Source organism: Cibotium barometz, chromosome 61 (assembly GCF_041138505.1).
Source record: "Cibotium barometz isolate CiBa-2024 chromosome 61, ASM4113850v1, whole genome shotgun sequence".
In the NCBI taxonomy this organism is placed as follows: domain Eukaryota; kingdom Viridiplantae; phylum Streptophyta; class Polypodiopsida; order Cyatheales; family Cibotiaceae; genus Cibotium; species Cibotium barometz.
Window position 1 is genome coordinate 6,668,115 of NC_141106.1, and position 24,877 is coordinate 6,692,991.

At 45.8% G+C, this 24,877-nt stretch overlaps 1 protein-coding gene across 3 annotated transcripts in view; it reads left to right on the top strand.

Annotated features, from left to right (window-relative positions):
• LOC147604505 (uncharacterized protein At2g33490-like) overlaps positions 1–24,877 on the top strand; it is an 80,283-nt gene that overhangs the window by 41,269 nt on the left and 14,137 nt on the right. For all 3 annotated transcript variants that reach the window (XM_086794929.1, XM_086794931.1, XM_086794930.1), the window contains exons 2-6: positions 12,375–12,447; positions 12,560–12,631; positions 12,842–12,903; positions 12,990–13,058; positions 13,202–13,230. In XM_086794929.1, coding sequence (XP_086651055.1) covers positions 12,375–12,447; positions 12,560–12,631; positions 12,842–12,903; positions 12,990–13,058; positions 13,202–13,230 — 305 coding nt within the window. The remainder of the gene's footprint in view (positions 1–12,374; positions 12,448–12,559; positions 12,632–12,841; positions 12,904–12,989; positions 13,059–13,201; positions 13,231–24,877) is intronic.

Consider the following 24,877-nt stretch of genomic DNA (forward strand, 5'->3'; position numbering starts at 1 on the left):
ATCAAAGAATATACCTGTGAACTTTCTATGCTTTCTGAACACCCTGTCCATCATCCTGTTGAAGGTAGCGGGTGCATTTGTAAGGCCAAAAGGCACCACCAAAAACTCATAAAGACCAAAGGCTGTCCTAAATGCAGTCTTGTGTACATCTTGAGGTGCCACTCTCACTTGATGATACCCACTCTTGAGGTCTATTCGGCTAAAACATGCCGAACCTTCAAGCTTGTCCAAGATGTCATCAATGCGCGGAATCGGAAACCGATTCTTGATGGTTATCTTATTGAGGGCACAGTAATCAACACGCATCCTGTAAGTACCATCCTTCTTTTGAACAAGAAGTACCGGCGAGCAATATGGCGAGGAACTAGGTCGAATCAAACCCTTTTCCAAAAGTTCATTCACCTGTGCCATAATCTCTTCTTGTTGACTAGCACTCACCCTGTATGGTGGCCTATTAGGTGGAGAGCTACCGGGAATTAGATCGATGCAATGATCTTCGGGCCTCTCTGGTGGCAACCTTGCTGGCAAAGCATTTGCAAAACAATCTTTGAATTCATTCAAAAAGTTAAGCTTGTCTTGATCTAATGCACTAACATCAACACTAGAATGTTCAATGGTGTCACGTACAAAAACCAAGTAAGAACAAGCTGATTTCTTTATTGCCTTATTAATTTGTACATGGCTTACAAGAGGTATGGTACTTCCAGTAGTACCAGCATCTATAGAGTGCTCACGACCTCTATGTACAAAGCTGATTTTCTTCTCTTTGTAAGCCTTAATAGGCTCTAAACGGTGATGCCAGGGCATCCCCAACAAAACATCACAACCTGTAAGAGGAGCCACTAAAAAGTTCTCATGGTCGAGGTAGTCCTGTATATGTACACGGAGCTTACCAATGACCGGAGTTACATCAACCTGTTTGCCCTCAAAGGCGGCATCTGCATTCATTTGCATTCCCATGTCTTCCACATTGAGACCTATGGCGGCAGCCATCTGTACGGATATAAAGTTATCTGTGGAAGCATCATCAAAAAGAAACAAAGCGGGCTGATCCTTCAATTTGCCCCAAGCCTTGCATATAACTCTACTCTTGGGCTCATGCCCTGTATTACCCTGCACATCGGGTACAACATTCACAAGAGGCTTTTCCACATTAGGCTCAGCATTCTTAGGATTCTGTGGGCATTTAGGATATATATGATCTTTATTGCCACACTTAAAGCATTTTCCAGCCTTCCTGTACTCTTCCAATTGCTGTTTTGAGAGTCTAAAATTGTGGCGTTTACCCCCCGGCTTCTTTTCGGAGTCATCCTTTGCATCTCGGCCATTTTTGGGAGCATTCTTAGGTGGCTGTCCACCCTTTTTCTGGTCATAACCAGCCCTGAATTTGCTCTTGTTTTGACCTGCAAATGGCTTATTTGTAGGTGCTTTTATGTGCAAGTTCTCCGCAATCATGGCTGAGTGTATAAGCTCTTGTATGGTTTTATTTGGGTACACTCCCAAGCTTTGTATGATGTGATGGAGCCCCGATTCAAACTTTCTCTTCTTCTCGTCCTCTCCAATCTTCATGAAGGGAGTAACCTTGAGAAGGACTTTCCAAGACTTTGCTATGTATGAAGCAACGGACTCTCCCTCATCTTGGGACAGCCAATCCCACTCCTTGCGTACATCCTTTGCAAAGTTTGGTGGTAAGAATTGATCATAAAACTGAATTTTGAAAGAAGACCAAGTTGGGGCAGCACTTCCATCAAGTATTTTTGCAAGCCACCAATCACTTGCCGTATCCTTGAGATGCATTCCCACATGCCTGAGCATAGACTTTTCCGAAAAGTCTTCATTGCAAAAAGCTATCTCAAACTGTCTAATGAAAGCAAGTGCTTTGGTAGAGTCCATCCGTCCCTGAAAGTTTTCAAACTTTACATCCTTGTCACCGGACTTAAACTCTCGAGGCTTCTTCCTTCTATATGCATCCCTATGTACATCTTGTTCATCTGCATGATGATGATGCCGCGATGAAGATTCACGATCCCTCTTCGTTCTCTCTTGAGCCACACTCTCCAAATGAGTGGAAAGCTCAACACGAGAACGGATATGTCTTCTTTGAGCAAAGCGGGAATGAGTAGAGGATCCCTCATCCTTACTCTTCTCTTGACTTGCATCAAGCCTAGCACCAGGGACTCTTGTCCTTTCAGCATTTGGCACTTGCTGTGCTCTATCTGCTTGTTGTGCATCATGTGCATCACCACGGGCAGCCATGAGGGGTGGCTTCTTGAAAGGCAAACTACCATCTGCTTCAGTGTATATATCACCCTTGACCATTAGGTATGCAAGTGCAAGCTCTCGGGGTTTCTCAACATCCATTTCCTTTGCAATTGCTTCAAAAGTGACTTCATGGACCAAAGCCTTTGCCTTCGCAGCCAACACCTTTTGTACATCCGGGTCATTTTTCAATGACCTAAGCTCTTCGGTTTCAGCCCTATAGCGTCGCACTTGACGCCTCAAAGATTCCAAATCAGAATGCATAGTGTCATGAGTACCTGCATCTCCATAGACATCATTGCTTGCAGCATCTCTTGCATCCTTTGTACCATGAAATTCACGGTCCTGTGTGTTCTCCACACTGTCAGAAATGTGGCTGTCCATGACACTCAAATCAGGTCACCACTTATGATTCCAAGCCTCAGACCGTTTTCCAATGAGGGGAAAAACTGAGCTCTGATACCAATGAAACGGGAGGCGGTTGCGTGTATTGGAATCGTATAAATGTGAACAAGATTCTGAGCACTTAACACTTGAGCATTACAACCAGAGCTGAAATTGACAGTACACCACATAAAGGGGCCGATGATAGGCTGACCCCTCCCCTTTAGGTTATATTACCAAAAGAGTCTGCAAAGTACAAGATTACGGGTGCCTGGGGATTCACCACCAGCCTGCACCTGATTCTTCCAAATACATCATGAATGAATACATTTCAAACAAGAGAATCTGTAGGTACATCCGCCCTACACACAGGTACATCCGCCCTGCACAAACCTCTTCACAGGTACATCCGCCCTGCACAAGAGTATCACAATCCTCACAGGTACTCCGCCCTGCACAAGATGTAAATGGATCTTTAGGCCCTGTTTCCACGCGAGAAACTGATCCAGAAACCTGTGTTCTCCGCGAGCAAGTGTCCCCAATGCTTGCCCTAAGCACCTGTTATACCAGGAAACCTTGAGACACATCCATGCTCACATATTCCATTGCTGTCCGACCTGTTTTGTGCAATAACCAGTCCAAAACAGCAACTTTCTATCGCGAGAAATCCACCTGTAAGGGGTCCTACAGCCCTGTGGAGGTCTCTAGAGCTGTCCTGTACTGTCCAAGTTGACTTTGGACACCTGTAACCAGCCCAAAACTCGCAATAACCAGAAATTACAGGTCTGAAATTTACCAACCAGCCCTTTAGAAGAGTGTGGGGATCGTTATCCAAGCTTGTGTGAGTCCGGGAAGCAAGCAACCAGCACTGTAGCAACTCCCAAAGCTCCAACCAGCTCTCCAATGTGTTGAGTGATGAATAAAACAGCCCAAAAGGCCTCTTGAGGGAGGCGCCTTTTTCCAGTGCCACCTAAGGGGCTTGGTGGGTACACATACAGGCTGACATGTGTCCCCATAAGGTGTCCAGGTAGGTGTCCAGCCCATAGTGCTCCATTTGTCCTGTTTGTATAAGTTTAGGTCCAACCAAATGGGAAATGGCCATAAGCTGTCTGGACTTCATTAATTTTGGTCCAACCAAAATGCGAACGCATTATAAGTTGTCCGGCCACTTATTAATGAGTGTGGACCTACAAACCAATAAACTTTAGTAGTAAATGAAATAAGCTGTAAATTGAGTGTGGACGCACTTACCACCTGCAAAACCCATAAGCCCACAGTTTTAGGCCCAAACAGGAGTGCACACACGTGTCCACAAGGTGCCCGGGCGTCCCCGGTCCCTCGGACTTCACAAGCCAAAATAACAAGCATTGTCCAGGCAGCAAGAAAATGTCACACAAAGTAAAATAAAGTTATGGCATGCATCATTTATGCATTGTGCACATGTAAACTTGGAGAACCACCTATCATCATTCTTGTACTTGAAAATATTCCGCCTGCCATCATAACACACCATGTGTGCATGGCCGGAATCCACACGGGCACCGCCCGAAAGTCCACAAATGTCCTGCCATGTCCTTGGACTCATATGCATCCACTCATATGATCCATACACATGCCCAGGTATAATACATACATGCATCCGCATGTTTCTAGGCCTGACACGCATCCGCATGTCCCTAGAATATAGGGGTTTGTGACAGTTGGTATGCTCAGATGAGATCATGGTTTGACCTACATGGTTTGTGGATAGAGGCACTACCACCCTTTCAGTATAGTCTGGATTGTCCATTTTTGGATCTCACCCGCTCAGAGCAAAACCGCGTGATCAGGATGGATATCATCAGAGTGGACACAGAGAGGACATGGACTAGCCCCCTTGAGCCCTTGGGCACGAAAATGACTCATTACAAGAGCCATTTTCTACACCTCTCACCGGATGATTTTATCACCCGCCCGGCGTACATGGATGTACACCTATCACATGGGATACGTTGTGCCATTGGACAGATCCGGACCTCATCACACCAGCTGCGGATTGAGACAGGGCGATATGTGCATCAGATCGTGGATGACCGCATTTGTCAGCTATGCTACCAGGAGGTAGAGACCGAGGAACACTACATTTGCCGATGTACAGTCTATTATGAGATCCGAGGGAGATATCACTGCCTCTTCCGAGAGGGTTTTGGGCCGTTGCGCAGGGTCATGGAGTTTGAGGATCAGAGATGCCTTGGATTGTTTCTACTTGAGCTCAGGAGACATAGAGAGACCCTCTTGGCAGACAGGAGGCCGAGCCATGATGTACCTAGACAGAGGACCCTGACGGATTTCTTCGGCACCAGCACCAGCAACCCAGCCCACACACCTCCTGATACCTCCTCCATTGGGCCATCAGAGCACCGACCACGCTCCCAGGGAGTCACCACTGATAGAGCAGTTATCTTATGTCATGCTCGTCGGCCACGCCCACCAGGATCCCGACCACGGCATTCTCACCATCGCCAGATCAGAGCCATTATTGCTCGGCATCGGAGGCGCCTACCTCGCTTCTACGACCTCTCCATTCTAGACAGCCCCATGGCGGAGATACTTGATCTAAGGAGAGGGCAACACTTCAACTGATCAGCATACATGGATCTACCTGATATACATTTTCTAGTATTTTCCAGTATTTTCTACTCAGTATCATCTCGGAGTCTTGCAGTTCTGTTCTTATAACTAGAGGACAATCAGTTTATTGTACTTTTTAGTCTTGTTCTCTTTGACGAGACACCAACTTCAGATGTACTCTCAGTTTTGGTCTCATAGGCCATTATGGCCTCTTAGAGACGTTAATGTATCATTTCATTTCTCTCTCTCTCTCATTCCTCAAGGCTCAAGAGTCATGCCATCTTTAACCATGGCATCCTCCTCACGTGCCGGGGCTTCCCGTAGAAGGACAACGGGATGGACATGGTGGGAGGAGGTTAACTACACCCCATCCGCTCATGGAGGCGGTTCTCGGCCATGGGTATGCAAGCTTTGCCTGTACCGGCGAACGGGTGGCGCCGACAAAGTGCGAGCAGCCCACCTCTTGCATGAGAGTGGGCATGAGGTGAGGTTTTGCACGAATGTCACGACCCAGAAGAGACAGGAACTTCTTGACAAGCTTAGCGTCTACGAGGCGGTCGAAGCGACAAGAAGGACACCACGAGTGGCCGTGGATCCCGCGACGATGGGGAGAGGAACTCAAGCGGAGTCATGTGGTGGATCGGGATCATGCACACCATCACCTTCACCATCAAGTCGGAATGTTACTCCATCCACGACGCCGGCACCCGACTCCCCACCCCATCATGATCCTCATTTGTATAGAGAGCTTGTCGGCTTGCTTATTCATCTCACCATTACTAGGCTTGATCTCGCTTACAACATTAGTATCCTAAGTTAGTTTCTTTCAGCACGACACACTTCTCATTGATAGGCTACTGTTCGTGTTCTTAGATATACACAGGACACCTTGACACATGGGATTTCATATGGCTCTAGTCTTGATTTGGTTGGATATTCAGATTCTGACTGGGCAGGTGATCCAGATACCTGGAGGTCTACTATGGGCTATTGTTACTTGGTACCAGACTCATTTCTTGGCAAACAAAGAAGTAGCCTATAGTTGCCGGTTCTTCAATAGAAGCAGAGTATCGTACTTACTTTGAAACCGTCAAAGAGCTTCTATGGCTTCATCAGTTGCTTGATCATCTTCTTGTCCCTCCTCCGTTGCCTACCGTTGTCTACTTTGACAGTGAGTGCCATGGCTCTTACTCGGAAACTTACTTCCACGCGTCGGTATTGGTCCTCTTCATTCAGTGGAGCTGAAGAGGAGGTGTTGGGAGGGGTCATCTCCACTGTTCTCGATGCTTCCCCGTTGTTCCTGCTGTTAACAGTCATCTCTTGTCTGTACATTACACCAGGGCCCCTGTTATGGGTGTGCCCGCCCAGTTTTGGTGTTCCCCCATTTTTCCTCACTTTCCGTGTATTTTTCCCATTTTTCTAGGTGTAGGAGGGCTGTTGGCTGTCACCTTCTGCTGGCCGATTGGTGTGCTGCTACCCGACCTGCTGTGCAACATTGGCCGACTGCTGGTTACCTGGCCGACTTGCTTTTTGCTAGTTGTAGGCTACTGTTGCTGTTCGTATGCTACTGTTGGCCTGTTTTGGACTGGCCGATCAGTAGCCTGGGGCCATATAAAATGGCCCCTTGCCCCCCACACTTGCCATTGTAGTATTCGGGATTTTCTTGTGTATATATAACAAAGTTACACAGCTTCTCTCTCCCTCTCTCATTTGCGTTTTGCTCTCTACAGCAGTTGTCTTCATTTCCGTTGTGCATTCTGACATGGTATGAGAGTCCGAGGTGGCTGAAGCTTGGAGATAGTGGGACCTCGAGGGTTTGCTAATTTGAGGTGCTGATTGGAGATTGCTTGGGCTGTTAGGGACTTGGAGATCGGGTAGAAGGCGGCGTCACCGTTGGACAGCCACCTTGCATATTATTTGTAGCCTCTTCTTCTTTTTTCCCACCCACCCTCCCTTCACAAGACCTTGTGAACCCTTGAGATGGCAGATTTGCTTGAGATGGCTGAGAAGCACATGAAGATCCCTACACTCCCCACGTTCCCGGTGGACCGGCAGTTGGACGAGAACAACTACGGCATATGGAAGGTAATGATGGAGTCCGTTTTGGGGTTGATTTCATTGTAGTTGGTGTTCCACGGCCGGAGCTGGAAGACGGGGAGTTACTCTCTATACAGAAGGGACGGGAGGCTGGGGCACAGTTATGGGATTGCGTCAATGTCCATGTCCGTTCCTTCATCTTCCTAAATTGCACACCACAGGTGATTAATTATATAAAGCATATGAAGTTGGCTAGAGGGATTTGGCTTCTCTGTATAACATGGTATCACCCATGAAGAGGATCTACTTGGAAGTGTAGATGCGAGTGATGAATCCTGCAAAGTCGTCGACGATGTGGGAGCACATCAACAAGGTGCAAGCTCTTTAGCCAGGAGGTTCTTCAGGCAGGGAAAAAGATATCTTCAGAGGACATGGCCATCACGTTGTTTGTCCCATTTGCCCTCTCAATACTATTTTGGACACAGATGCTTCATCTTCTTCGAGCGAGGAGGTAGTTGGCCTCACTGCGAGGGATACTCGAGAGTGGATTCTTGATAGTGGTGCTTCCCGGCACATGACTCCTTCCCGTGAGTTTTTACAGGATCTCAAACGGCAGTCTGGTCGCATATTCATTGGCGACAATTCCACCATTATGATTCATAGTGAGGGCAGGATGGAGATCATTCCCGATGGTAGAGGGGGGAAGCATTCCTCTCGTGTTCTTTACGTCCCTACACTTGGTTTTCATCTATTGTTAATGCATGAGGTTTGCAAGACTGGCTTCCGGGTGGAGTTTGAGGAGCATTCTGTTACTCTACGGGATAGAGAAACAGGCCAGGTTGTTTGGGAAGACGGAGTGGAGAATGGTATCTACAAACTCTCAGCACTCTCCTCTCTGACAAGCACTTAGATCGGTGACTTGTGGCACTTTCGGTTTGGCCACTTGGATGTGGATGCGTTGCGGCGGGCTTTTCGAGACCAGATAGTGGGTGGCTTGCCAGATGTTGGCAGCAGGCAGGTACGCTGTAGTTCTTGCATTCGTGGTAAGTAGCACAGGGAATCTTTTCCGAAGCGGGCTTCCAAGTGGGCTTCAAAACCTTTGGAGTTGGTACACATTGACTTGTGTGGACCTATGCAGACCCCATCCTTGGGAGGTTCTTTGTATTTTATGCTACTTGATGATTGTAGCAGATTCACATGGGTTTATTTCCTTTTCCAGAAGGACCAAGCTTTTGCTCGGTTCAAGGAGTGGCATGTGATGGTGGAGAAAGAGTCTGGTTTGCAGATAAAGACTCTTCGGCCTGACAAAGGAGGAGAATTTTTTTCCAATGCGTTTGTGCGGTTTTGTGCGGAACATGGCATCAAGTGGGAGTTGGCCAATACAAGTTTGCCTTTAGAGAATGAAGTAATTGAGCGAAAGAACCGGACTGTGGTGGAGATGGTGAAGACGATGTTGGAGCATCGTGATCTTCCTCGTCCACTTTGTGGAGAGGCTGTGCCACTGTTGTTCATTTCCTCAATCGATCTCTGACGACTTCAATACCAAAGATGACTCCCTTTGAGGCATATTTTGGCAGGAAACCAGACGTCTCCCATTTCCGTGTGTTTGGAAGTGATGCCTATGTTCACATTTCAAAGAAGCAGAGGGGGAAGCTTGACTCGAAGTCCCAGAAGCTTATATTTGTGGGATATAACTTTCTTTCCAAAGGATACAGGTTGTATGACGCGGAGCGGAACGAGGTTGTTGTCAGCAAAGATGTTTTTGATGAGCATGTTCCAGCTTCCACTGTTGATGAGCCGCCACTTCTTGGAGACCCAGATGAGTTTGATGATGATTCGAAGTCTATTATTCCAGCTGGACAACTTCAATCAGTTGAAGAGGTTGAGCCCGCGGCTGGAGATGAGCCCCCGCAGCAGTAGGAGGCTCCGCATTCTGTTCGAGTACCCAGGTGGTTGTTAGACACCCTTCGGGAGTCAAGTGTTACGGAGCTTCCCTCCGAGTGGACCATAGAGGAAGGACTTCGAAGATCGCATAGAGTTCATGACAAAAGTCATTCAGCGGAGCTCTTACAGGTAAACTATGCTTTGATGTCTTGTATCATGTGGGACAAAGAGCCCACTTCCGTAAAGGAAGCCCTTTCATAGGATACTTGGAGGAAAGCCATGCAAGTGGAACTGGATGCCCATAGAGAAGAATAAAACTTGGAAGTTGGTTACGAGGCCGTCAAAACGGTCAGTCATTAGTGCCAAGTGGGTCTTTAAGACCAAGTATATGTCAGATGGGTTGGTGGACAAACACAAAGCCAGACTCGTAGCTAAGGGTTATGCTTAGTGGCTTGGCATCAACTATGAGGATACCTTTGCACCGACAGCGAGGATGACCACGATTCGGACCGTTCTTGCCCTTGCCTCTTCTCAGCGGTGGCCCGTATATCAAATGGATGTGAAATTCGCGTTCCTTAATGGTGACGTGCAGGAGGAGGTGTATGTTGAGCAGCCTCCAGGCTTTGAGGTTCCAGGATCAAAGGGGATGGTTTACAGGTTGCGAAAGGCCTTGTATGGTCTTAAGCAGGCTCCCAAGGCTTGGAATCGGAAGATTGATTCCTTCTTTCTACGGATTGGATTTCAGAGATCAGTTGCAGATCCTAACTTGCATCTCTTTTGGGAACACAGTTTGGTCACGTTGATCATCCGTTATGTGGATGACCTCATTCTCATTGGCGGTCATATGGAGCACATTGCAGTGATGAAGGCTGCCTTGTCAAAGGAGTTTGAGATGACCGACTTAGGCTTATTCCACTTCTTCTTGGGATTGGAGATCTGGTAGACCTAGAGGGGGTTCTTTGTCTCTTAGCAGCGGTATGTTCATGAGTTGCTTGAGGCCTTTGGGATGGAGAACTGCAAGCCTATCACGTCACCGATGGACCCGAACAACACGAAGCTTACAATGAATGATCCTTGTGAGCCGGTCGATGCCTCTCTGTATCGGAAGTTGGTTGGTTCATTGATCTGGTTGCTGAACACCAGATTGGACTTGAGCTTTCCTGTGGGGCTATTGAGCTCGTTCATGCAGACACCTTTGAAGTCTCATTGGGACGCAGGATTGTGGATCTTGCGGTATCTGTAGGATACAAAGGATCTTGGACTCTTCTACGACACTAGGGGGGAAACGAAGGACCGAGTCCGACTCTTAAGGTTGGAGTGACTTAGATTGGGGAGGAGATCCAGACACGAGGAGATCTACATTAGGCTACAGTTTTACCCTCGGCTCAAGAGCTGTTTCATGGAGCAGCAAGAGGCAACCAACTATTGCCTTGTCGTCTACAGAGGTATAGTATTGGGTTGCTTGTGGTGCTGCTTGTGAGGTTGTGTGGCTGCGGAGGTTGTTTAGCGAGATTGGGTTTCCACAGAAGGAGCCCACGGTCATCCAATGCGATAACCAGAGCTGTATCACTATTGCTCGGAACCCAGTCTTCCATGCCCAGATCAAGCACATAGAGATACAATATCACTTTGTTCGTGAGAAGATTTTGGCTGGTGACATCTTGCTTCTTTATTGTTCGATGGAGGACAATGCGGCGGACCTCTTCACGAAGTCTCTACCTCAGGCTATGCTCCGGCAGTACTCCAGTTCACTAGGGTCGGTTCCACATCCAGGAGCTGAGAGGGGGTGTTAGCAGTCATCTCCTGTCTGTACATTACACCAGGGCCTCTGTTGTGAGTGTGCCTGCCCAGTTTTGGTGTTCCCCCATTTTTCCTCACTTTCCATGTATTTTTTCCATTTTTTTGGGTGGAGGGCTGTCGACTGGTGTGTTGCTACCCGACCTGTCGAGCAGCACTGGTCGACTGCTGGTTACCTGGCCAACTTGCTTTTTGCTACCCGACCTGTCGAGCAGCACTGGTCGACTGCTGGTTACCTGGCCGACTTGCTTTTTGCTGGTCGTGGGCTATTGTTACTGGTCGTGAGCATATATGCTGCTGTCGGCCTGTTTTGGACTGGCCGACCAGCAGCCTGGGGCCATATAAAATGGCCCCTTGCCCCCCACACTTGCCATTGTAGTATTCGGGATTTTCTTGTGTATATATAGCAGAGTTACACAGCTTCTCTCTCCCTTTTTCATCTGCGTTTTGCTCTCTATAGCAGTTGTCTTCATTTCCGCTGTCCACTCTGACACCTGCACCTGTGGAGGACCTCCCCCAGCCTGGGAAATTTTCTCATATTTTTTTGGGATTTTTTCCACATTTTTGGCACCTTTTTTTGGCATGTGCCACATTATGCTCCAGTCAGCCTGTTTTGTGTTGGCTGACTGGGCTTTTTAGGTGCTATATAAGGATGGGCTTTGCCCTCAGTTGTATTATCTCATTTTTTGCATAGCTGGGATCTTGTCTGAAGCTATGGTGTGCCTCGTGCTGCCTACTCCAGCTTTGTAATCACCTTTTGGTGAATATCATTTCCTTCAGTTCCTGCGCATCTTGTATTTGTGAACTTCAATGTTCTTTCGTTGTTTGGCACTTTGTCAAGAGGTGTTGGACATGTCATCTCCAGCTCTCTTTTACTCCATTTTATGCCCCTTTTATCTAGATATCTATATGATATTTTTAGGGATGTTTCTTTCTTAGGCTATTTTGGGCATTTTTATTAGTCATGGACATTTGTCCTCCCAGTGCTACTGGCCGACTGCTCTACATGAGATGTATATAAGCATGGCCATTGTGCCTTTATAATACAATTCGATACATTCAATACTTTTCAGTTCTTGGCTCAAGTGTTGGATCTCTCCTGGCTGTCTACTCTCTCGTGTGATCTCTATTTGCTTCCACTTCATATTCACAGATTCTCACTGTAAGTTGGCCAGCATGTATGGGGTCTTGGGCAGTCTTATAAACAGGTTGAAAACTTAGTGCTTGGATGTGTACTTCCTTGTGAGAAACTGCCTGCTGTATCTTCTAAAATGTTGCGTCCATTCTTGTCTCCAAGGTTTGAACATTTTCTTGCCAACAGTGCCCATTGTAAAGGATGGTTCTTTTTCCTCGGTGTGTTTCATTCTTTCAAGGGGTTTTACTGAATGCAAGCATTCTTGTAGGTTTTGGAGGACATGCAGGAACAGTATGATGGCCTTCTAGCTGCTGCACAAAGTATATCGGGTTCTTCTTATGGTATAGCGTTACAAATGCTACATGGTTGTGCTATAGATAAGATTTTTGGATCGGATCAAGCTGGCTTTTCGATCATATCTTAAAGTAGGATTTTTTATTTCTGGTTTAACAGATTTTTCAAGATCAATCCAAGAAATGGGCTCATACATGGTAGAGATGTTCGGGAAGATTGATGGAGAGACTGGTAACTTTTGTAAGATTTTCTTTGTCAAGGTCAGCAATGGCTTTGGAGAGTATAATATAAGTGTGTGTGTGTGTGTGTGTGTGTGTACATAGAATTTATCAGGGGTGCAGGCTGGGGACTTTCAAACCGAGGACTTTTCCCTAAGGGTCTGTGGGTACAGGCCTGTGGACCTGGCTTACCTTCTAATGTGTTTTTTTCTCTTTGATTTAGGGAGTATCTTTTGCATGCTTGGGAAAGTCCAGTACGAGATCTCAAAGCTGCTTGATCTATATGTAAGCAACAACACCTCTTTTCATCACCAAGATTTACGATGGGTGGTTTGTGGAACTCAGATCTGATGTGATTTGATACGACACAGGCAGCACATGTTTCACAAACCATCATCAGGCCCACTGAGAACTTGCTCAAAGAGCTCCAGTCTGTTGAGGTGAGCACAGCATATAAGTATTAAGGTGCTACTTAGCTGTGCGGTAAGGCAGCATTGTTCTCTGCTTTGGTCATGGACAGGTATTATGGACAGAAAACCGAGTACTAGCTTTTACTAACTCCGTAGTTATTTTGGTGTTTCAGGATATCAAAGGACGGTATGAGGAGAAGAGGTGAGTCATTCTGCCTGTGTGCTTGGTTCCCCTTTCTCACGTGCACCCCGCACTTGGATGCCACGTAGACATATCTGTACAGAAGGTGCAGGACCTAGGATGGTGAACTGGTCCCATGTGAGCCCAGTCCGGGACGAGTCAGCCAACGATCCATCTCAGTTGTCCGAGGGCAGGTGTGCATTGTCCTGCACAGGAGTCTAAGGTCAGGTGTGCACTGTCCTGTACATGAAACAGTGCCAGTCCGCGCTGTGAGTCTCCCTCTGGAATGATGTCAGTGATTCTGTGTATCTGGTATCGTACCGGATGCCAGATCACTGAGTAGTTAGTTAGGGTTTGCTTTTAGAACAAGGGGCCAGCCCATAGGGCTACCCCGAGTCTTTATGTGGGCATGGGGATAGTATGGAACCACCCCCATGAGGGCCAGGAAGGCCCTGGCTGAACCCACCAGCCATGGAGGGGCTGTAGGACAGCCCTAGGGGTAGGCTAAAGGCAGACATTTAGGAGATGCAGCCTTTGTATGGCTGTAGGGCAGGTATGGGGCAGCCCATACAGGCTGCCCAGCCCTCAAGATGTTTGCAAAAGCATTGTCCAGCCATCCAGAATCAGGCGCATGATGCCCAGCCAATTAGGGAAAAAAACGCAGCATTTTATGTGATTTTTTTCAGCATTAAATGCTGAAAAACTCAGTCGTGGGACATTTTATGCTGGCCGCTTGGTTTAGAACTGGCCGACTGCTCTAGATGGAGTAGTATTAATAGGAGAGTCCATAATCCCATTTGTTCATCTCATTTCTCACCAAGAGCTCAAGCATAAAGGGGCTAGACAAGCCAAGAAGGTGCTAAGTAAAGGGGTGAAGGACTGCAGGTCAAGGGCAGGGAATTCCGAGCCAAGAACGGTCAAGGATTTCTATATTTTCTTTCAAATTTACATCATTCTAATAAAGCAAATACACCATCCGCGGTGGGGGCCCTACAGAGGGTATTTGGGACCCAATACTGTGTCCTCTCTCTCTCTCTCTCTCTCTCTCTCTCTCTCTCTCTCTCTCTCTCTATTTTCTGCACATCTTCTGTCATGTTCATAATCAATGCCATGGACAATCCTCAGGTGCTGGTCCAGAAGAGGCAACCAGATAAAGACTATGAACCAGATAAAGACTATGAACCAGATTTTGGAGCATCAAGTGCTGATTCGGCTAGAGGGGACCAGGATGACAAGGCAAGCTGCAAGAGGGGACTGTCGGCTGCAAAAGAAGGCTGTTGGCTAGACCAGACTGAGGCGACTGCAGAGGCACATCACCTTTAAGGGATATTAATGCCAGTCGGCTGGCCGACCAGCAGTCGACCAGCTCATCTATTGGTTCAAGAGCCTATAAATAGGCCAGAATGCTCATAGTTCTAGCCATTCAATCCTCTAGGGATTTGGGTCATTAGGAGTCCCATAGGGGGATAGAATTTTGGGTGTTATCACCTTTTCTTCAAGGCAGCCTAGGGCTGTAGACAAGCACCTTTTTGTACTATAGTAATATACTAAATTTCCAGCATATCTCTCTCTCTCTACTCTCTCTCTATATCTGCGTTTTGCATCAGCATGTTGCCAGTAGTGTTTAGGGCTGAAAGAAGACTCCTAGAGCTTCCGCGTGTTACATTGGTATCAGAGCATCAGGCTCAGCAAGGCTAAACGCTGATTGAGTCCCATATGATGATGTACAGGTCCAAGGTATAGGAAAGTGCACGGATACGAAAACCAAGGCAAGAAACACAAGATCGGGAAGAGCTCCCATGTCATGTGCATCACAGATGCCATGGACATTCTCAGGGCTAGATCCAGAAGAGGCAAACAGATAAAGACCACGAACCAGTAGAAGATAGGTAGAACCAGAATGTAGGAGCTTCAGGTGTAGCATCTGAGGTGGACATGGAGCAGGACTTGGAGCAAAGCATGGATCAGATGGCTGTCGGCTCTGCAGGACATAGGGTGCTGGCTGCCAGAAGAGCTGTCGGCTGACGTCAGCAGAGTGTGGGCAGCAGCAGGCGCATTATACACAAGCAGCATGCATGCGTAGGGGGGTATCCAATCGGCTGTGCTTAAAAAAAGCATTAATGAAGTATGAACTGGCCGACCAGCAGCAGTCGGCCAGTTCCCCATGTAGTCCAAGGGCTATAAATAGCCTCTCTTGCTCAAGGTTTTATGGATTCAGCCCACTAGGGGTTTGGATCAGTAGGGTCCTAGTCTAGGGCAGAATTTTGGGTGTTTTACCACCTTTTCAGGAACGCAGCCAAGGACTGCAGACATGTACCTTTTTGTACCATAGTATATACTGAATTTCCAGCACTTCTCTCTCTCTCTCTCTACTCTCTCTCTACTTGCGTTTTTGCATCAGATGGTGCGTTTTTGCATCAGAAGGTTTCCAAGAGTGTTTAGGGCTGAAAGAAGACTACCCAGAGCTTCCGCGTGTTACATTGGTATCAGAGCATCAGGCTCAGCCAGGCTAAACGCTGATTCAGTCCCATATGATGGTGTACAGGTCCAAGGTACAGGAAAGTACACGGATTCGAAGCCCAAGGCAGGAACACAGATCGGGAAGAACTCCCAGGAGGTTTGTTGGTGGTGTTCCACAGTGTCAGATGGGGATGGCAGTTCCGTGAGCCAGATAGGTTCTCAGGTAACGGTCCCAAGGGAGGTTGATCCTCCAAGGGTGATGTGAGAGTGCTAGACTCAGTTCCAGGAATGAAGACCAAGACGGTGTTCAGAGTCAGGGCAGAATTTTGGGTGTTTTACCACCTTTTCAAGAAGGCAGCCAAGGGCTGCAGATATGTACCCTTTTTGTACCATAGTATATACTGAATTTCCAGCACTTCTCACTCTCTCTCTCTACTCTCTCTCTACCTGTGTTTTTGCATCAGATGGTGCGTTTTTGCATCAGAAGGTTTCCAAGAGTGTTTAGGGCTGAAAGAAGACTACCCAAAGCTCTTTCAGCCCTAAACACTCTTGGAAATCTTCTGATGCAAAAACGCACCATCTGATGCAAAAACGCAAGTAGAGAGAGAGTAGAGAGAGAGAGAGAAGTGCTGGAAATTCAGTATATACTATGGTACAAAAAGGTACATGTCTGCAGCCCTTGGCTGCCTTCTTGAAAAGGTGGTAAAACACCCAAAATTCTGCCCTAGACTAGGACCCTACTGATCCAAACCCCTAGTGGGCTGAATCAATAAAACCTTGGTATCAGAGCATCAGGCTCAGCCAAGCTAAACGCTGATTCAGTCCCATATGATGGTGTACAGGTCCAAGGTACAGGAAAGTACACGGATTCGAAGCCCAAGGCGGGAACACAGATCGGGAAGAACTCCCAGGAGGTTTGTTGGTGGTGTTCCACAGTGCCAGATGGGGATGGCAGTTCCGTGAGCCAGATAGGTTCTCAAGTAACGGTCCCAAGGGAGGTTGATCCTCCAAGGGTGATGTGAGAGTGCCAGACTCAGTTCCAGGAATGAAGACCAAGACAGTGTTCAGAGTTAGGGCAGGAATGGATTGTGGACTAGAGGAAGACCAGATGCATAGATCTTCATCAGAGACAGAGTGGTTTGGAGAACAGGCCGGGTTTTCAGAGAAAAAGGTTTGCCAGGGATGGATGATGACAGAGGGACTTCGGGACAGGATTGGGATGATGACAGTCATCCAAGAGCAGGTTGGATTCCCGTCATCAAGTTTAGCAGAGGGGGATGTCATGTGCATCACAGATGCCATGGACATTCTCAGGGCTAGATCCAGAAGAGGCAAACAGATAAAGACCACGAACCAGTAGAAGATAGGTAGAACCAGAATGTAGGAGCTTCAGGTGTATAGCATCTGAGGTGGACATGGAGCAGGACTTGGAGCAAAGCATGGATCAGATGGCTGTCGGCTCTGCAGGACATAGGGTGCTGGCTGCCAGAAGAGCTGTCGGCTGACGTCAGCAGAGTGTGGGCAGCAGGCGCATCATACACAAGCAGCATGCGCAGGGGGGTATCCAGTCGGCTGTGCTTAAAAAAAGCATTAATGAAGTATGAACTGGCCGACCAGCAGTCGGCCAGTTCCCCATGTAGTCCAAGGGCTATAAATAGCCCCTCTTGCTCAAGGTTTTATGGATTCAGCCCACTAGGGGTTTGGATCAGTAGGGTCCTAGTCTAGGGCAGAATTTTGGGTGTTTTACCACCTTTTCAGGAAGGCAGCCAAGGGCTGCAGACATGTACCTTTTTGTACCATAGTATATACTGAATTTCCAGCACTTCTCTCTCTCTCTCTCTCCTCTCTCTCTGCATCAGATGGTGCGTTTTTGCATCAGAAGGTTTCCAAGAGTGTTTAGGGCTGAAAGAAGACTACCCAGAGCTTCCGCATGTTACATCCCAGGAGGTTTGTTGGTGGTGTTCCACAAAGGCAAAGGGGATGGCAGTCTTGTGAGCCAGATAGGTTCTCGGGCAACAGTCCCAAGGGAGGTTTATCCTCCAAGGGTGATGTGAGAGTGCCGGACTCATTTCTCAGGAATGAAGACCAAGACGGTGTTCAGAGTCAGGGCAGGAATGGATTGTGGACTAGATGGAACAGATGCAAAGATCTTAGTCTGAGACGGAGTAGTTTGGAGAAGAACAGACCGGGCTTTCAGAGAAAAGGGTTGCCAGGGATGGATGGATGACAGAGGGACTTCGGGAAAAAGTATGGGATGATGACAATCATCCAAGAACAGGTTGGAATCTTGTCATCAAGTTTAGCAGAGGGGGATGCCATGTGCATGATCAATGCCATGAACAATAGTCAGGTGCTGGTCCAGAAGAGGCAACCAGATAAAGACTATGAACCAGATTTTGGAGCATCAAGTGCTGATTCGGCTAGAGGGGACCAGGATGACAAGGCAGGCTGCAAGAGGGGGCTGTCGGCTACAAAAGAAGGCTGTCGGTTGGACCAAACTGAGGGGGCTGAGGTGCATCACCTTTAAGGGATATTAATGCCAGTCGACTGGCCGACCAGTAGTCGGCCAGCTCATCTATTGGTTCAAGAGCCTATAAATAGGCCAGGATGCTCATAGTTCTAGCCATTCAATCCTCTAGGGATTTGGGTCATTAGGAGTCCCATAGGGGGACAGAATTTTGGTGTTATTACCTTTTCTTCAAGGCAGCCTAGGGCTGTAGACAAGTACCTTTTTGTACTATAGTAATATACTGAATTTCCAGGATCTCTCTCTCTCTCTCTCTCTCTCTCTCTCTCTACTCTCTCTCTATATCTGCATTTTGCATCAGCATGTTGCCCCTAGTGTTTAGGGCTGAAAGAAGACTCCCAGAGCTTCCGCATGTTACATCTTCATTCAGTTTGTGTGTTAATTCCGTCGCGAAAAGAGTGCTGATTTCTGAGCATTGAAGTTACCGATTCCTCTCCGAAGCTTCCGCATGTTAAAGTGGTATCAGAGTCTACTTCAAGTGCAAGGATTCAGCAAAGAAACCATAATTTTTTCTCGCTCGTGTGGTTGGTTTTCAGACGTCGGTGGACTACCCTTTTCGGAGTGACTCCTGTTCCTCGAAGGACGGTTGGTTTTCAGCCTCCGGACATCTCCCACACAGATAGTGGATGGTCAGATTGCGTTCCGGAAAGGAAATGCATTTTTCTGCTATGGCAAGCTTCGACGACGAGAGAGACCAAGAACCATGGAACCAGAGTAGTGCACTAGGCAGCACATAGACAAAGAGAGACAAATATAGTTTACTTTTCAAGGGGAGGGGGGAGAGGCAAGTATATGTTTGTTTTCAAGGGGGGAGAGGGAGATATAGAGAGTGAGAGAGTTGAGATAGACATAGACAAAGAGAGACAAATATAGTTTACTTTTCAAGGGGGGGAGAGAGAGAGAGGGGGGGGGGACATACGCACACACACAGTTTTCTTTTCAATGGGGGGGGAGAGAGAGAGGGATATATACACGTAGATAGAGAAAGAGACAAACATATATATATATATATATATATATATATAGAGAGAGAGAGAGAGAGAGAGAGAGAGAGAGAGATGATACATTTTTTAAAACAATAAAAACAAATTTTTACACGTAATAATTCTAAATTTATTTTTGAAGTGCGACATTATGTCTAGCACAATGTCCAAAAATATTTTTTCTATTGTTTCATTTTTTTCTAAAATTATCTCTCGAGTGTGAGACTAGCCTCTAACACGCAAAAGATAATATCCTATAAAGCATTTATATTCTTGGTGTACGCGTGGCATCATACTCACTCCTGTAATATGAGTAAGCCTCTAATATGTACAAGATGATTTTTATTTGTTAAACCCTTTCAATTATTAATCTTGAATCGTGATGTGTATGAGACGAGGCCTTTAAACACGATACAAGATTAATAATTGAAAGTATTAAAACACCTAAAACTACTCCTACAATGCGAGGCATGCCTCTAACATATATAGGAATAGTTCTACACTGCCTAGACATGCCCCTTGGATGCTAGAGACATATATATATATATATATATATATATATATATATGAATTGATATATTAACATGAGAAGGGGGGTTTGGTTTGATTTTTAAATTTCAAATACAACATACTCTATGGTATCATTGAGGGTTGGTTCGTTAATGAATATGTTGTTATTGGTGTCTATGCGACAGGCTTATGGATATATGAAGCACATGTGCAAGGCATGGAAGTACATCCCCCTAGGTAGGAACAGTTCTAACACTAGAACTGTAGATATACTCATATTAGCAAACCAGTACAAATATAGTTATGAGCAAAAACTAAAAATAAGTGAAAATAAGTGGACCCTTATTCCAGAAAAGGTAGAATAGTCCATCTGTTCATAGCATAAATTGGAGTAGACTTAAACTTTCATACTGATAGAACATATAGTACACTAAGAACTTAAAACATACCGGTAAACTATAGAAAATTCCATGTATTGTTTAACAAGCTAGAAAAGTACCAAATAGGAGGTGCTCTTCATTTAAAACCATAAAGGTAGACCCATGTTTCATGATATGTAGAGTATAGACAAGGTTTACGAGAGAAGAACACCCTTCTGTTTAGAGGATCAACTCTAAACAATTAACTGGCCATGCATCTCTACATAGAGTATAAGTAAAGTAGTTGCTTCATCAAAAGTTTCCTCAGCTATCATTATCAAGATTTAGTTAACGAGTGTAAGTTTTTCAACATGACAGAGTTCATAAGAAATCAATAAACTACAAACAATATCAACAACCACAATAGAGATAATACATAGCAAGTGAATATGTAATTCCCTAACACAATTCAAATCCGTACAAGTAGAAATCACGTTACGTTGAATAAGCATACTGAAATAACTATCAACATGGAGAATATAGTTATATTTCAATAAGCAAGATTTCCTACCAAACATATCAAGCATGTAGACTTCTAGGTGTCTTTAGAACAGTGCACTCGAGCTTTAACCAGTAATTGAAGTGTTAGATATTAGCTAACATGTATATATACATGTAGCGGTCATCAGCGGCTATGTATGAACAACATTTTGTGTTTCCAATGACTAATGTAGCATTTACTAGACCTTGATTGGCCATGCTATTCGTTTTGAATCTTTGGCAGGCGGGGTTACAAAATCTTGCTCGACATCCCTACGACGGTACCATTTGAGTCCGTGCTTCTTAAGCCAGCGTTTGAAGGGGCCTAGATCTCGACAAAGAAAGATAGCATCATCCGGACTTGGAAGGTGGGGCAAGACATACCTAGGAATAGCTATCTACAAATCCCGGGCTATCTGTGAATGACGCCGTATTTGCATCTGCTTGCGTTCCACCCTCATGAATCCCTATAGTATACCCAGGCAACCCGGTTGGAATGATAGGAGAGCCACTAGCGCCCTTCAAGGTGCTGCTCTTGATGTGCAAGAAGTTGCCATCATATGATAATAGGATACCTGGAGAACACAATAGCTGACCCTCAGTAAAAGCTCCAAAAGTGTCCTTCAACAAGCCGTACAATGAATCTGGATCCGCAGCAAAGTCTTTATAGAGCTCTCCAACGCCGTGATTGTCATTCTTTAAAATGAGTTCTTGTTGTGCTTGGTGGAGGAAGTGTTCCACACATGGATAACCATATGATGCAACAAATCCACCCCATAAAACTTCAGTAGGAGAGCAAGGAAGTAGAAAATCTGCATCAATAGCAAACGCTTGAAAGCAAGCCACATCTTCCATGCTATCATATGCTACAGCGAGAGGCCTAGTTGCAATGCTAAATCCATGCCACAGCTGCTTTGATTTCACAAGCGATCCAAAACAACCTCCACTCAAACTCCAAGCCCTCAGTGTTGTAATGGAGGCCATAACAATCTTTGGCAAAAGAGTGGCCTGAGGTGTAGCAAACGGCTGCTTTTTGTGGCCCGAGAGGTGGGCATGCCACCCAAGAGGTAAACACGGTGTAGGTATCCTGCATACTTAGCTTGGTACGAAACACAGAATCGAGAACTAATTGTACGCCTTCACAAGGATTTTTGAAAAATTGGTGCAGAAGGACAACCGTCGTTAGGCTTCTGTGAAATGTGGATTTGCACAATTCCCTTTCCTCTGGCTGATCTTTCATTCACTGCATACAGCTTCATGAATTTCCTCTCCTGTGTGGATGTGTGATCCAAGCTAGCCTTTTCTTGGAACAGAGAAACTGCAGGAAATACCTTATCAAACGGTGGAGACGCCCACTTGAAATCTGTATTCACAATCTTTGGTGAGTCATGGCTGAAGATGGCATGCAAATCTGCAGCAGCGAGGCTATCCATGCCATAGCCAAAACCGGGAGGAATGCCACGAGGGCAATGAGGAGAAGACAGGGAGCCCATGGAACGCACAATGTGTGTTGTTGTATTCATTAACAACTTACTAAGCACGATTAGTTTCTTGTAATTTGTTTGTCTCTCTCTCTATATTTACTCTCTTTATCTCTTGTGTGTGTAAGGTTCACATTTGGCCTGTTTCTACGAGGAGCGCACGCGCACACACACATACACACATGCTCCCTCTCTTTTTGATTGCAAAGAAAGCACCTCTTGTGCTAGCCAAACATTGACAAAGCCGTCAACTGTCAGTGGGTATACATGCATATGTGCATGTCTCTCCTTTTCAAAGGCCCCCAAACAGGCAGAAACCTGCAGCTTACAAATAGCAGAAGATGTCAACAATGGTTTCCACACTTTGATCTCTTCTAGGAACTAAGCGAGTCCTGCCTTTGTCCTCCTCTATTGACGCAGAAGATTTTTCAAAATAGATGCAATCCTGACCTAATACTCTCTCTCACACAAACACACTGTCTCGTTCTTCTTTACGGGCTTATGCTCAATCAGCCTATTTCTTTTTGAGTTGGGATCAGAATGCCCATGTTGAAATGGTGGGGCATTTTCCTTTTCAACAAAGCTAGAAACATTTGTTGCTCTGAGTGAGAACTCCTAGAGGAGGAATCCACCTGTGATCGTGTGAGCATTGCAGTCCCATTTGAAAATTGTTTTCTAATCTTGGGTATCCCGTGTCAAGGAGGCCTGCATGCCATCCTCAATTTCTATCTCTAGGTATTCACATTGACAACCTAATAAACATCTAAGAAAACACATGTATGTGCAGTAATATGTGAATTGGGGCTTTCTGTGTAAATCCATGTAGCAGTAAGCTTGATTCTATTGCAGACAGGATAATATGCATACGGTTTATGTGCAGGAATTAAGCAGAGAGAAGTACAACATAAGACTAGAAGACCCAAGTAACATGGAAAATGAAAGAGAGCAAGCTAGATAAAAGGCACCTTGCAGCCTTCTTGGCGATGGCGAGAAGCTCCTGCTTTTCTGGTCAAAAGTTAATATGGAAGAAGTAGAGGGATTCTGATGGCGATGGCGATGGCGATGGCGAGAACTCTTGCTTTTTTGGTTTGAAGAAGGGAAAACCCTTGCGCTGCAAATTTAAAAGATGATAATCGCGCCTGAGCATTAAGATTAGAAAAGAAAATTAATGGGGTGTTTGTGGTTAGAAACCAGTCAGGTTTGTAGCCTGTAGGTGATGTAGAGGCCCCACCCTCTATATCACCTACAACCCTCTCTCTCCGGTAAAAGCAGACAATTGTCAGTTTTTTAACCAGTTGTAGCTCCAATGTAGAGGGTGTATCGGGGCGGCCTCTTACACATCAAGCCGGCACCCGCCAGCTGATGTGTAGGATGGGCGGGGGCCCGCTAAAAATAAAAAATATAAAAGCGGCCCATATGCCATCTCGAGTGAAGTAGCCTATTGATTCATGCATTACTTTCCATGGTTCAAGGCTTTGGCGGCATTCTGGACGAGGAGTTGGGGGCACCCAAATTTTTGGATGCCCCCTTTTAATGGATCAAATCAATGTGTGCCACTTGGCGGCCACCTCGGCCACACACCTACTGCTAGATGGCGGGCGCTAAGTGTGTAAACTCCCTTATATTATATCAAAATTTACATCACCAAAAATTGGTCAAGGCATCATTCTTTCAATTCTCTTTCAATTTAGAGAGAGAGAGAGAGAGAGAGAGAGAGAGAGAGAGAGAGAGAGAAGGGGCGTGGGGGTATGGGGGGAAAGAGAGGCCCGCAGGGTCAGAAAAAAAAACTTTTTCCTAACCAGTGAAAAAAAGGAAAGCATTCTCCTTAACCGGTTTTCGCTTAACAAACTAAGCCTCCTAACCGGTTTTTATAACTAAATTGGCATAAATTCAACCGGTTTTTTCGAGGCTACCTTCAATCATTGGTTTTTGAAAATTTTAGCCAGATTTTTTACACTAAAGAACAGTTTTTTTCTTTTTCTTTTTCTGACTTCAATTTAAATGAGGGGGAGGTTAGAAAGAGAAAATGAGAGGGAGGGTAGAAAGAGAAAATTCAAATTGAAGGGCCCTTCTAAGGGCCCTCTCCAGCCCCCGGGAGGGGGTTCAGGAGGAAAATAAGAAGGAACGGAAAAAAAAGGAGAAAGAAAAAAAACTAAAAATAAAAATAAAAATAAAATAAAATAAAAGTAAATAAAAATAAAAGGAAATGGACGTGCGTGTGTGGGTGTGCGTGTGTGCGGGGGTATGAGTAAATAAAAATCACGTAAAAATAAGGAAAGGAAAAAATGAATTTTTTAAAAAGAAAATATAGAAAAAGGGCCTAGAAAATTAATAAAAATAGAAAAATAAGACAAAAAATTCTTGAAAATTACACACGCGTTCCCACTAGGGGAGGAGGCGCGGGGCAAGCGTTGGCGTAAGGAAAATCACTGCGGGCGGGGCGGCAGAGCGCGTGGCACGCGTTCCCGGCGCTACGGGCGGGTGCTCGAAGTGGGTTTTTCGGCGCTCAACGGTGCCAAAATATAAAAAGAGGAAAATGAATAAAAAGCCACCACGGATGTTTTTGAATTTTTAAATTTTTCGGCCGCCTGCCGGCGGGCCGCCAGTACATACACTCTATTTTATGTTGTACTCTCCTTTATGTTTTGTAGACCTTACTTATTATTTGGTATGTGGTGAAGAAGAAGAAGAAGATTTCAGCCTCCTTCCTTGTGTACTCTATTCTAGGGTTTGTGTGTGTGTGTGTGCTTACAGGAGATCAAGCTCTCTCCTTCTCTATCTCTTTTCAGACCTTGGGGATGCAGGACT